The following is a 13,306-nucleotide window of genomic DNA, read 5'->3' on the forward strand; positions in this document are numbered from 1 at the left end:
TGTGTACAAGTGTGTGGTGCTGGTGTTAATCTGGTGCCAGAAAGAACTTTTGAATGTTGACAAAATTTCACAAATATTTCTGGTTGCGAAGCAGAACAAAATCCATTCCACACCTTGGGATTCTACAGATGATGTTCTTATTTGTTTCCTTTCTGTTTCTGGATTCCCTGTTTATCACATATCAGAATCCACTAAACAAATGGATTCTGAACTTAATAATTATTTATACACCGCCCACCTGGCTGGGTTTCCCCAGCCACTCTGGGCGGCTTTCAACAGAAAAATAAAATACAATAATTTATTAAACATTAAAAGCCTCCCCAAACAGGGCTGCCTTCAGATGTCTTCTAAAAATCTGGTAGCTGTTTTTCTCTTTGACATCTGATGGGAGGCCGTTCCACAGAGCGGGCGCCACCACCGAGAAGGCCTTTGACTTAACTAAGAAGTCCGATGTGTTCAGTGATCCCCATGCAAAATAGTTGTTTTAAGTGATTTCAAAACAGCAAAAAGAATGTAATGTCAAGGGGTTTCTCACCAATTGGAGAGGTTTAATGTATCGTTATTTCCATTTATTTTATTTTAGTAATTATATTAATATGAATGCAGTATGCAATCCATCAAGCCCCACAGGGAATGCCAGTGGAGCCTTTTGCTGAAAAACACAACCCCTAAACTTTGCTACTGTGGAGCATCCTATGTTAAATGCTTTGTTGTACTTTAAAAATGATATTGAACAGGAAATTTATTTTATGGATTTTTTATTCATCTCTTTTTCAGGCTCAGAAGTCATGGATAGAAAGAGCATTTTACAAAAGGGAATGTGTTCACATCATACCCAGCACCAAAGACCCCCATAGGTAATGGCATGGCTTTTGTCAATGAACTTGCTTTTCATGACAGCTTATACTTAACCTATCATATCTTGGGCTTTTGATACCTGTCAGAGAAGAAACAGTTCTATTCTAGTACAGTGGACACTCAAGCTGCGAACATGATCCCTACAGGAGGCATGTTCACAAACCGCAGCATTTGCAACCCGCAGCACCACATCTGTGCATGCGCGGGTCGCGATTCGGCATTTCTGCACATGCGCAAAGCATGATTTAGTACTTCTGCACATGCATGAGCACCGAAACCCGGAAGTAACCCGTTCCGGGACTTCTGGGTTCGCCGCAGTGCGCAACCCGAAAACGTGCAACCTGAAGCGGCCGTAACCCAAGCTATGACTGTAATTGACAGGCAAGAAATGTTGTTAAACTAAGATGGACACAATATCAATTTGACCATAATGTAGCTCTTTAACCAGGTCTTTGGCTAATTAATATTCTATGTCCTTTTAGATGTCTTTGTGGGAGTATTGGTTTGTTTTTGTTCTTATTATGTATTTTATGTTCTAATTTTGTATTTTTATGTTGTGAACTGCCGTGATTTTTGGATGAAGGGCGGTATACAAATTTAATAATAATCATTTTCCTTTACCCAAAAAAATACTTCAGGTTAGAGATATCGCTGTTCTTGCATGAAAAAGATGAATGCTGACAGATAATACATTATAAGTATGCTGACAGATAATACTCCATTATAAGTAAAATATCTTCAAGTTGAACACATTTAACGTAATACAGCCTTTGAAAAGAAGTCGGGACAATATTTAAATGACCATTTCTTACAATTTTCCATTTTTTAAAAAGTGTAATTTCCTTAAAGTATCATGGAAATTTAAATGTTTTCAAGTTCTGTTAGCCCAATGTGGCAAAAATATTTATTGTATCAATTAATTCTGTTTGTGTAAGCTCATGTTTAACCTACTTGAAATCACTGCAATATAACCTTTCCACAGTGTCTCTCTTGCCGTGGTTTCATGTAAGTTAAAGGCATGCTGACGTACAAAGGCTGGGGCTGAGGGCATTTGTTGCAGCCTGATATGGCTTTGGGGTATTTCTTGTGGGTGTTTGCTTGCAATAAGACAAAAACAGTTGTAGAAAGGTAATTTCATAATCTGGCTATGCAGTTCATATAGAGCATTCCAAAGTTGGTACTAGTTCGCAATTTGGCCAATATTTGGCCAGTTTGCCTGTGAAGAGAGATGAGGAACTGGTGGGCCTCCAGATGTTGAACTCCACAAGATGGAATTTGTAGTGCAGCAGCATCTAGAGGGCCATGGTTTCATTTGACATTTACCTTGGAGCCTGTGGAAATAAAGTCATGCAAATTAAAGTTGATATGCAAAAAAAAGCTGTGTCAGAGTGACCAGGCGTGTACCTTTGAATAGTACTTTCTTAAAGAGAATGTTGGCAGGTATAGCATCTCCAAGAGGGATAAGAAAAGCTGGGACAGCACCTTTATTAAAGTTATTGTGGGGTTCTGTGTGGTTGTCTTCACCGATCTTTGTATCCTAACTATCAGTCTACTGAGAGGGAAACTGTTTTGAAGACTGAAGTGTTTTACTTCAATATCCTCAATGACTTAATTTAATCTCGTCTGCTTCTTTGTGAAGAAATACAAGTAATTTTTGCTTGATGCCATAGGTGTTGCTGTGGGCGCCTAATAGGTCAACATGTGGGACTTACTCCAAGCATCTCCATTATTCAGAATGAGAAGAACGAAAGTCGGCTCGCTCGAAATGACATCCAGTCGGAGAAGTGGTCAATCAGCAAGCACACTCAGCTCAGCCCCACCGATGCTTTTGGAACCATTGAGTTCCAAGGTGGAGGTCACTCGAATAAAGCCATGGTAAGTAAAACCCTCATAATTTGGACCAGAACGGGGTCCTTACTTCGTACGTTCCTTACTTCACGTTTGCTTTTATTTCTGTGTGTGTGTGTATCTTGGGTGCACATTCTAGGGAAGGGTGAAGATTATTCCTCCTTGTGCATTAGCATCATTGATGCATTACAGAGTTGCATGGGTAATATGGGCAGATTCATGTTTCCAAGGAGCCTTGCAACCTAAAAGCTAGCCAGTGGGGGGAAATAGCAGTGGGGAAGAGGGAGAAACATGGGTGTGTGGGAAAATGTGGCCAAGAACCACAGCTCAGTCACAAAACAGATGCTGTACATGCAAAGGATTCCAGCTTCAATCCTTAACATGTTCATGTAGGGCAAGGGGAGACTGCTCTGGATCCACAGCCAATCAGGGTTGACAATACTGAGCTAGCTGAACCAATAGACTGACTCTGTACTTCCTAAATGTTTTTCCAATCATGGTTGCAGTTAGGCAAGGGACTTAAGTGTAATTATATTGGAATACAATAAAATCCAAAGGAGTGGAGAGCCAATGCATGGCTTTCATTCTCAGCAGTGTTTCCATGTGTCTGCCCTCCATCTCTAGGAAGGCATCTATCTTGTTCTTCCCTACAATTGTAAGGCAAGTTCTAATACAATACAAAAGACTCTGCTCAGTTTTACAGTGAGCTCATGTTCAGTAGGAAGATGTTTCACATTGTTGGCAAATAGTAGTTTTTGGAGATAAATGTGGGCCTGACAGCTTTGAATAAAGTGACCCCAGAGGACTAGATACTGTTGCCAAATAAAATAAAAGTTTTATCAGCTTTGCTGATGGGTGAGCAGCAGATCACCTCCCACTGCAGCAGGAAAAAATGTAACAGAAATGTATTGTTTATTAAAATTGTTCTTCTTTAATATAGAATAACCAAATTAAATCTGCAGTGCAGTGTGTCACATTTATTAAATGAAGGAATGCTTATTGTCAAACTTCCAAGGAAAACATCAGGCACTGTTAGATACTGATGTAACTTTAAACACAATGCAAACCTCTATATGTGGTTTTATAAATTTGCAGCTTATCTCCATAAAAGTAATTTGTTCGCTGCACAGAAAGAAGATACTTTGCTGAGGGAAGATGCAGTTATATTTGCAGTTATAGTTGTTTTGCTTTATGTTCCCTTGAAATTTATTTCTATTGATTATCTTTTTCAAATCAACATGATAGCTTTACTGAAGGCTGGCCACATTACCTGGTAGCATTTGCCTGGTTAGTATTTTTATGGTTAAACGGCAAGATTCTGTTCAAATTTCCTTGACGTTAATGCTGTCTACAATGCTGTGTAGAATAACTGCTAATTGGCAAAAGTAATGAGCCCCAGAAAGAGGCATTCAGGAAGTTCATGGCAGCTACCTACAAATTGACCCATACAGAGTTTGACTGACAAAGATTAGGAAATGGCATTTTTTGAAGAATTGTATTACTACTTTATTCATTGCAATAGTTATAAAATTCTATTTGAAGCTTAAAAAGCCAAATTCCTCAAACCCAGAAACTTGTCTTTCAACAACACAAAATCACATGGCAACCCTTCATTCTCACTGAAGCTTGTTAACCTTGATTATGGCATGTCAAGGTCCCTAACTGCCCTTGGCTTTTAACTGCAGTGCTGTAGGCATGAAGAGAAACAATTGGGCAGGCCTGGCACTTGCTCCTCTAGCAAACATTGAATAAACTCTTTCTACAATCTAATACAGGTACTTTCTGACTGCTACCATGTTTGAGAAAATCATTATTAGAGCTAGACATTGTGCACTGAATGTGCTTGTCCATTTCAATATAATTTAGTAAACCTGAGGCCACAGCACTGCATTTATTCTTCTTGTCCTGTAAGTGATAGCATTAATGGTGTTGCCGGTTCATCATCTTCAAAAATAACTGTGCCACAATTGTGAATTTTCGTATAAATCAAGCCATATCCATTCTGGTTCATCAGTCCACTGTAAACTACAGTTCAGTTTTTCCAGTGCAGAAGAAAGAAGCCACTTTCAAATTCTTACCCTGTTTGATCCTCACAATAATATTATTAGAGAGATGAGACTGAGAGTGGTTGCATTTGGAGGTAACAACAAACTCTTCCTTCTCTCCAGTTGCCCTCTGTTCTAAGCCATTTGTTCTAAGCCATCAGATAAAAATGAAAGTGAAACCTCTTTATGGCCATGTTAGAGGGAAAGAGTGGAGAGAGGAGTTTGAGAAGCTGAGATTTGCTTTGGCCCATCCACATAGTTTATGGCAGGCATCCCCAAACTTCGGCCCTCCAGGTGTTTTGGACTACAATTCCCATCTTCCCTGACCACTGGTCTTGTTAGCTAGAGATCAAGGGAGTTGTAGGCCAAAACATCTGGAGGGCCGCAGTTTGGGGATGCCTGGTTTATGGTTTCCTCTGAAAGCAGCCAGTGACTTGCTCAAAGCAACTTGACACAGATTCCCAGGGCCGGTGCTAGGGCTTTTTGCGCCCTAGGCAAAATCACCTCCTGGCGCCCCTGCGTCCCCTCCATAGGCAGGAGGAGTGCATGCCAAAAGGGGAGCTCAGTGCCCTCCCGCCTATGGAGGGCATGCTGCGAGCTCCTCAGCGGTGGCTGCAGCGAGTAAGCGAGCGAGCGGCGGCGGCAGCAGCAGCAGCAGCAGCGCCCATAGCTGAAGGCTTCAGCTACGGGCGCTGCCGCCGCCACCGCTCACTCATTGCAGCCGCTGAGGAGCTCACAGCATCCCCTCCATAGGCGGGAGTGCACTGAGCTCTCCTTTTGGCTCGCGCTCCATAGGACCTCCATAGGCGGGAGGAGCGTGAGCGCACGCTGTGGGAGGGCAGCGGTGGCGCGGGGTTTGTGCAGGGATTTGCGCCCCCTCCATTTACGTGCTCTAGGCAACTGCCTAGTTCGTCTAAATGGACACACCAGCCCTGCAGATTCCTATGCTATATGACTTGTAAACTCTCCTGAGTTCATTAGCAGGTTGCTCCATGGCTACTTTGGAGTGAGCTGAGTAGGTTTTGCCATTCTTTAGATCAGTCTGATAACAACAAGTGGGCACATCACACTCTCTAACACATGCTCATGCTTGGCATCTCTCTCTCTCTCTCTCACACACACACACACGACACACACACACACACACACACACAGAGAGAGAGAGAGAGAGCATGTTCATCCCTCCCTTCCTCCACCTCTCTCTCACACACTTTATCTCCCTCTCACAGTCCATACAAACATACATATGTTTTCCTCCTCTCTCTCAGTTTTGACTCATGTCTCAGGTTTTTAAAAAATACTGGAAGCGTACATTAAAAAGGAAAAGGAAGGAAAAAAGAAATACAGGAATCTGTAGATTATTGTTCACCCTGGGGGCACCTAAGAAGGCCTTTGCAGACAGCTGGTCTGCCAACCCCTGGAAAATCAACTAAGCAAAATCATCTCTCTTGAGTCTGTATTTTTCATTTTATTTGGTTAAGTAACACTTCTCTTCAAACTATATATTAACAGATGGATTTTCAACCAAATGCTTCTGAGATCTGGTTTAATATTAACTTCCACATAAATTCCATTGTACAGAAGTTCAGTAAAATGCTAATGAATTATTCCCATGTCTTTCTAACTCATGGAATGATGATGCTTCTCAGTCTTTTGGCTAAGATCAAGTGTAAATATTCCAGCTGCATGTGTATTACCAGCTTCTCGCCTTCACTCTTTGCTTTTGTTTCAAATCAATGCCCTTCCTTCTGTAGTATGTTCGTGTGTCTTTTGACACAAAGCCTGATCTTCTTCTACACTTGATGACCAAGGAATGGCAGCTTGAACTTCCCAAACTTCTCATCTCTGTGCATGGAGGTCTCCAGAATTTTGAACTTCAGCCAAAGCTCAAGCAAGTCTTTGGGAAAGGCCTCATTAAAGCTGCCATGACAACTGGAGCATGGATATTTACCGGAGGAGTAAACACAGGTAACAAAAACCTGGCAGAATGAAATCCCTGGAGCAGATGGAATCCTTTCTGTGACATAAAAAGCTTTTTCATGGTCCCAGGATCCTGGGGAAAAATCCTGTCACTGCATTAAATGATGCAGACAGCATTATGTCCATTGAATACATTTCTATCTAGACATCATTCAAACTAAATGTGGCGTTAAATACATGTTTTGCCAAGAGTGCCTGGCGTGTTCTGGTCCATGGAGTCACGAAGAGTCAGACACGACTAAACAACTAAACAACAACAACAACAAAAATATGTTTTTAAAAGTGCATAGTATATTCTTAGCAGGGTCTAGATAGGGATAGGACTTTAACCCTTTCCCCAATCATGAAAAAAATCCCACCTCATTGCCAATTGCATTGGGAGGAAAGCTGCTATTAGAAAAACCCACATTCAGCAAGTCAAGTCAAACCTTCACTGCAGATTGTAGTTTATTAGAGCAAAGCAAACGGTAATCACTGTTTCAGACCTAACTCCAAGTCACAGATTGTGGTTTGTTTCTTCCCTGGGCTGGTGGAGAGCAGCAAAGCATGTGAGATCAGCACATCCACCATAAGCCATCAATAATGATTTACCATAATGCCCAAACTGGGCCATAATTTCCTTTCCCCCTCCTCAGTCACATCTTTTCTGTAAGCCAAGGCTGTGTAGATAATTTATCTATAAAGGAGATTCCCCCTCAAATAATTCTGGGCACTGTTGTTTGTTAAGGGTTGCTATGAATTGTAAATCTGTGAAGGGAAAACGACAGTGCCCAGAATTCTTTGAGGGAAACAATATGCTTCAAATGTGCTTTAAAGGTATAGTCTCTGTACCCAGCAATTTTTGTGTGAAGGCAAGTGAGCAGTGGAAGACATAGACAAGCTTGCAGTTCCTCTGTCATCTCCAGAGCTTCTGCTTGCATGGCACAGTGGACGACTTTCTCCCGTTTAATTTTCAAGACTTATTCCAGCTACATAATTTGTTTGTAAGACTCAATGTTTGAGATTTTCTATCACAATCTTTTTTAAAGTATAGAACCACAGAAAGGTAAAGTTATACCTATTTACTGCTACTTACACAAATGTTTTGTTTTGTTTTTACTGGGGCCCAGGTGGCGCTGTGGGTTAATCCACAGAGTCTAGGGCTTGCTGATCAGAAGGTCGGTGGTTTGAATCCCTGCAACGGGGTGAGCTCCCATTGCTCGGTCCCAGCTCCTGCCCACCTAGCAGTTCGAAAGCACATCAAAGTGCAAGTAGATAAATAGGGACCGCTCCGGCGGGAAGGTAAACGACGTTTCAGTGCGCTGCTCTGGTTCGCCAGAAGCAGCTTTGTCATGCTGGCCACATGACCCAGAAGCTGTCTGCGGGCAAACACCGGCTCCCTCGCCCTATAGAGCAAGATGAGCGCCGCAACCCCAGAGTCAGACACGACTGGACCTGATGGTCAGGGGCCCCTTTACCTTTACACACATGTTTTGTTTTGTTTTGACTGGGGGATTATTTTGATATTTTGCCATAAACCATACGTGGTGTTAGAACTACATCCACACATACATGTTACAAAGGTTGGCAATATTTATCCTCTATCATGTACTAGCATTGCTTTTCTCTTACAGGAGTTATTCGGCATGTTGGTGATGCACTGAAAGACCATGCCTCCAAGTCAAGAGGGAAGATCTGCACTATTGGAATAGCTCCTTGGGGAATTGTAGAAAATCAAGAGGATCTGATTGGCAAGGATGTAAGTCTCTAGATCTCTTGCAGTGCTTTGCTTTGCCAATATGTCCTTGAAGTTTGGGTTTTCCAGATCTTCTTGGGCAGGCCAGAAGTTGTGGGTGTGTCCAGTGGTGAAGCTGCATTCTCTGCTGGCGCCCCGGGGGGCATGGTACACTGCCTGCAAGGGCGTGGTGCTCTGCCCGCAGGGGCATGGCACTCATTCTGGGGGCATTGTGCGCTGCCTGTGGGGGAGTGTCGCCCAGCGCGTGGGGGGGTGCACGGAGCATGTCCGGGGGGCTGCCGTGATGGCACCCTACCGGATTAGTGGTGCCGGGGGCGGTATGCTCCCTCTGCATCCCCGTTCCTCCGCCAGTGGGTGTGTCTTCTGTGCAATGTGCCCCTGGCTCTCTAGGAAATAGTCAAGGTGGCAGACCTGAAAAGCGGAGAGAGGAAGGGAGCCTGGTATATGGGCTTTGCCCTGCTCCCAGGTTGATAGCTGCCCTGCTGTCATGGAGAATGAGGGTCTCAGGAAAGGAGGGTGTCACTCTGAGGAAGAGGGAAATGATCATTTAGAAAGGACATATAGCTATCCTCTTATGCCATTGCTACCACCTAACATTGCTACGTAAACAGTCAAGGCTTCCTCCAAAATATTCTGGGATCTGTCATTTGTCAAGGGGAGACCCCTATTTCCCTTCAATAGTACCAAGCTACGATTTCCAGAGTGGTTTAACAATTCATTAGATGTTAATAGCCAGTCCCTCTTCACAGAGAACTCTTGAGAACTGGAGCACTGTGAGGGGAATAAGGGCCTCGTAACAACTCTCAGCACCCTGAAGAAACAACCGTTTCCAGAATTCTTTGGGGAGAGCTATGACTATTTAAGGTGGTATCAAGGTGCTTTAAATGTCTGGTGTGAATGTGGCCGAAGTCTAAAGCTCCCGCCACTACACCACACACCATGCAAATGTGAAAGTAAGCAAACATGGAAAGTATTAAATAGGTATTTTGTTGCGAATGACATTATGTGGATGCCGCAAACCACCTCCATGCATGAGTAGCAGCAATCACATAATCCACATCTGTCTGGAAGCATCCTTACTCTTCTGAAGAAAAGAATGGAGAATAATCTTCTAAGATTGCCTCGCTCACATTCACACACCTGCTGCCACTCTTTATGCTTTGCGTTGATACTTGCAATTGCTGCCTGCAAGCAAGGCTGAAAAAGAACTTTTTGTTATTTTCCTTGCCGCCACTCCGTTTCAGTTCTCTTACAGGTTTAACAGCTAGGTTCTCTGCTTCTATGATGGGGAGGAATGAAGGTATATCCTTCAGCAAGAGTATTGCTTGATTAAATCAAAGCTATATCACAAAGGATGAAATTCAGTAACAGTGTACTTGGAGCTTATACAAATAATTAGTTCTAACAGGTTCTGTAGGGATATGATATGAGGTAATTTTTGCTAGAAAATGTTGCTAGACACCTGGCAGAGAAACGTATAATTACTAGGAACAATGATTTATGCAGCAAAATCCAAAATTGTATTCTTTTCCTGCACTCAGCTTATAAGTTCTGAATTGTGTCTTTGAGTAGCGATCACACTGCATAATTAGTCCGTGGCTGAGTTTTATATATAATGGCCACTTACCAACTTTTGCTTATGACAGTTCAAGCAACTGGTTTTGTTATCTGTACACAGCTGGAGGCAAAAAGGGAGGCAAAAAATTAGCACATGAATTGGAGACACGGAAGGTGTATGCAAGTCTGCATGCATGAGAATGATATATTTTAAAGTTAAATATGTTTCTCTGTTTTATCCAGATTTGAATTGCTATTTTGTGTTATGTTTTGCTTAAATGGTGTGATGCTCTTGGACAGTGAGGGGAGAGAAACAGAAAGAAAGCTACAACTGTGTGGGCTACTGTAGTCCACTATGGTGGTCCAATATGGTTGAAGAACTATGAAAATTGTGTCTCACAACTTGCATGAATAGTCTGATTTAGGATCTTAAGCTGCTTTTACACTCGCCCCACTTTGAGCTGCAATGAATCTGGCTCTTTCAGCAGAGTTTCCTCTTCAAATATTAGACACCTGTTCAGTCAAAGTTCTTGCAACATGTTTGGGCACTGTTTTTAATGGCTGCAACAGTGATGCCTGCAAGTAAGTGATATTTACTGCAAAGTTGCTCCCTGATCTTTCTCAGGTGACAGCTTCATAGTGTTCTATGCACCCATAAATGTAATCACAGGCCTTTGATGGTACAGCAGCGCTATGGGAAGAAATGACAGAGAAGTGACTCCCATGATGCTACTGTAACTTTCAAAGAACACTAAAGAAGGCATAGTTTTGAAATCCCATGCATGCATGTTTGAGACTCAGTGGGACTTACTCCTAAGTAGACACACATAGGATCAGACCGCATGTTATATCTCAGGTAATTTTAATATTTGGTACCTTTGGCACATGCACCCGTTGAAATCTAGTTTTTTACAACATCAGGCTTGAATATGCTTTCAGGCATAATTTTTGAAATCTATCTGGCACTATAAATGTCATCATTGTGATTCCTTTCCATTGCGGTTTTGAGTGTTGTCTGAGGATAATAGTTGGAAGCAACATTACCTTTCAACTAGAAAGTGAAAACAATATGTAAGTTACAAGACGCCATAGAAAAACAAGACTGGATTTGCTAGCAGCTAATTTTTTACTGTCAACAACCATAATAAAAAACCCTTACTCAGCCTTCTTATGTTCTTGGAAGTAAAATACCGGTACACTTCAGATTTTGGGATGCTTCTGTTAGACTGAGAAAACAATTATCCAAATTGAACTTTGATATTATTATTATTATTATTATTATTATTATTATTATTATTTATTTATTTATTTATGCCCCGCCCATCTGGCTGGGTTTCCTCAGCCACTCTGGGCGGCTCACAACAGAATATTAAAAATAAAATAAAATATAAAAAAGTTCCCTAAACAGGGCTGCCTTCAGATGTTTTTTATTTCCTTAACAACTGATGGGAGGGCATTCCACAGGGCAGGTGCCACTACCAAGAAGGCCCTCTGCCTGGTTCCCTGTAACTTGGCTTCTCGCAGTGAGGGAACCGCCAGAAGGCCCTCAGCGCTGGACCTCAGTGTCCGGGCAGAACAATGGGGGAGGAAACGCTCCTTCAGGTATACTGGACCAAGGCTGTTTAGGGCTTTAATGGTCAACACCAACACTTTGAATTGTGCTTGGAAACGTACTGGGAGCCAATGTAGGTCTTTCAGGACCGGTGTTATGTGGTCTCGGCAGCCACTCCCAGTCACGAGACTAGCTGCCGCATTCTGGACTAGTTGTAGTTTCTGGGTCACCTTCAAAGGTAGCCCCATGTAGAGCGCATTGCAGTAGTCCAAGCGGGAGATAACCAGAGCATGCACCACTCTGGCGAGACAGTCCGCAGGCAGGTAGGGTCTTAGCCTGCGTACCAGATAGAGCTGGTAGACAGCTGCCCTGGACACAGAATTAACCTGTGCCTCCATGGACAGCTGGGAGTCCAAAATGACTTCCAGGCTGCGCACCTGATCCTTCAGAGCCACAGTTACACCTTTCAGGACCAGGGAGTCCTCCACACCTGCCCGCTCCCTGTCCTCAACCTCAATCTGTTAGCAACCATCCATCCTCCAACCGCCTCCAGACACTCACACAGGACTTTCACTGCCTTCACTGGTTCTGATTTAAAAGAGGTAGAGCTGGGTATCATCCGCATACTGATGAACACCCAGCCCAAACCCCCTGATGATCTCCCTGATGAAGTGTTGCAGAGAAGTACTTAGTGTTAGATCACCCACATCCATAGAGGTGAACATCAGGTCTAAGGCATGTCTGTGACTGTGAGTTGGGCCAAACTTATTCAGGGACAGCCCCATGAAGGCCATGCTTTCCACGAAGTCCCAGGCAGCCCCTTGTAAGGTTGTGTTGGCATGGGTGTTAAAATCCCCAAGGCAACCAAGCTAGGTGTCTCCAGGAGAACATCTGTCATGACCTGAAACAGCTCGGACAGGGAATCCTTGGTGCAGCGAAGAGGTCGGTACACCAAAAGGAATCCTGTACTGCCCCTATTGCCCAACTTCCAGAACATGCACTCAGAGAAATGGGATCCTCCCAATATGATGCTTGGTGTAAACCAGTGACTTCCTAAAAATCATTGCAGTGACCTCCTCCCCGCCCATATGACCTGCGTTGCTGTGCATATGAGAAACCTGGCGGACAAGCAGCAGCAAGGACAGGTCAAGTCCTCCATCCACGATCAAGTCATGGATGTCAGTGGTCTTATGAATCATTGACCTGGCATTGCACAACAGCACTTCAAGGTCATGTGGGTCTCCCTTGCTGATTCCAGTATACATCCGGTCAAGACCTGACTCGGAGGCAGGGATAATCCTCAATATTGAACATGTAGGAGCTAATGTGGTAAAAGGGAAAGAAATAATCTCACTGTGTTTCTCAAAATTGAAGTGCAACAGATATTAGGGCAACATTATTGTCACAGTGGCCGGAGTGGACTACTTCAGAGTAACGACGCTACGCAGCTCTGCATTTTATTCTTTTATTGGTGCTGCGTATTTACAGTGCTCAAGTCATTGCTATTTACACGGAGCGATGTTGTCAGTCGGTTTCAGAACCTCCTAATGGCTTTTGGCGCGTCTTTCTCCAACACAAAAGCTTTGGCAGACCCATCCTCTTGCCCCTCCTCTTCCTGCGTAATTCTGGAGTTGGGGGGATGGGTCTTCCCCCCTTACTTGCCCCTTCCTGTCCCACCTGGGACCCTGGCTCCTCTACCTTGCCTGAGCCTCGGACACGACTTCCTGCTTC

General features: G+C 43.4%; 1 protein-coding gene across 2 annotated transcripts in view; it reads left to right on the forward strand.

Moving 5' to 3' along the window:
• Positions 1-13,306, forward strand: part of TRPM3 (transient receptor potential cation channel subfamily M member 3) — a 345,307-nt gene that overhangs the window by 194,365 nt on the left and 137,636 nt on the right. For both annotated transcript variants that reach the window (XM_035100060.2, XM_035100062.2), the window contains exons 2-5: positions 778-857; positions 2,529-2,733; positions 6,506-6,719; positions 8,345-8,469. In XM_035100060.2, the coding sequence (XP_034955951.2) occupies positions 778-857; positions 2,529-2,733; positions 6,506-6,719; positions 8,345-8,469 (624 nt within the window). The remainder of the gene's footprint in view (positions 1-777; positions 858-2,528; positions 2,734-6,505; positions 6,720-8,344; positions 8,470-13,306) is intronic.

Source organism: Zootoca vivipara, chromosome 11, assembly GCF_963506605.1.
Source record: "Zootoca vivipara chromosome 11, rZooViv1.1, whole genome shotgun sequence".
Lineage (NCBI taxonomy): Eukaryota > Metazoa > Chordata > Lepidosauria > Squamata > Lacertidae > Zootoca > Zootoca vivipara.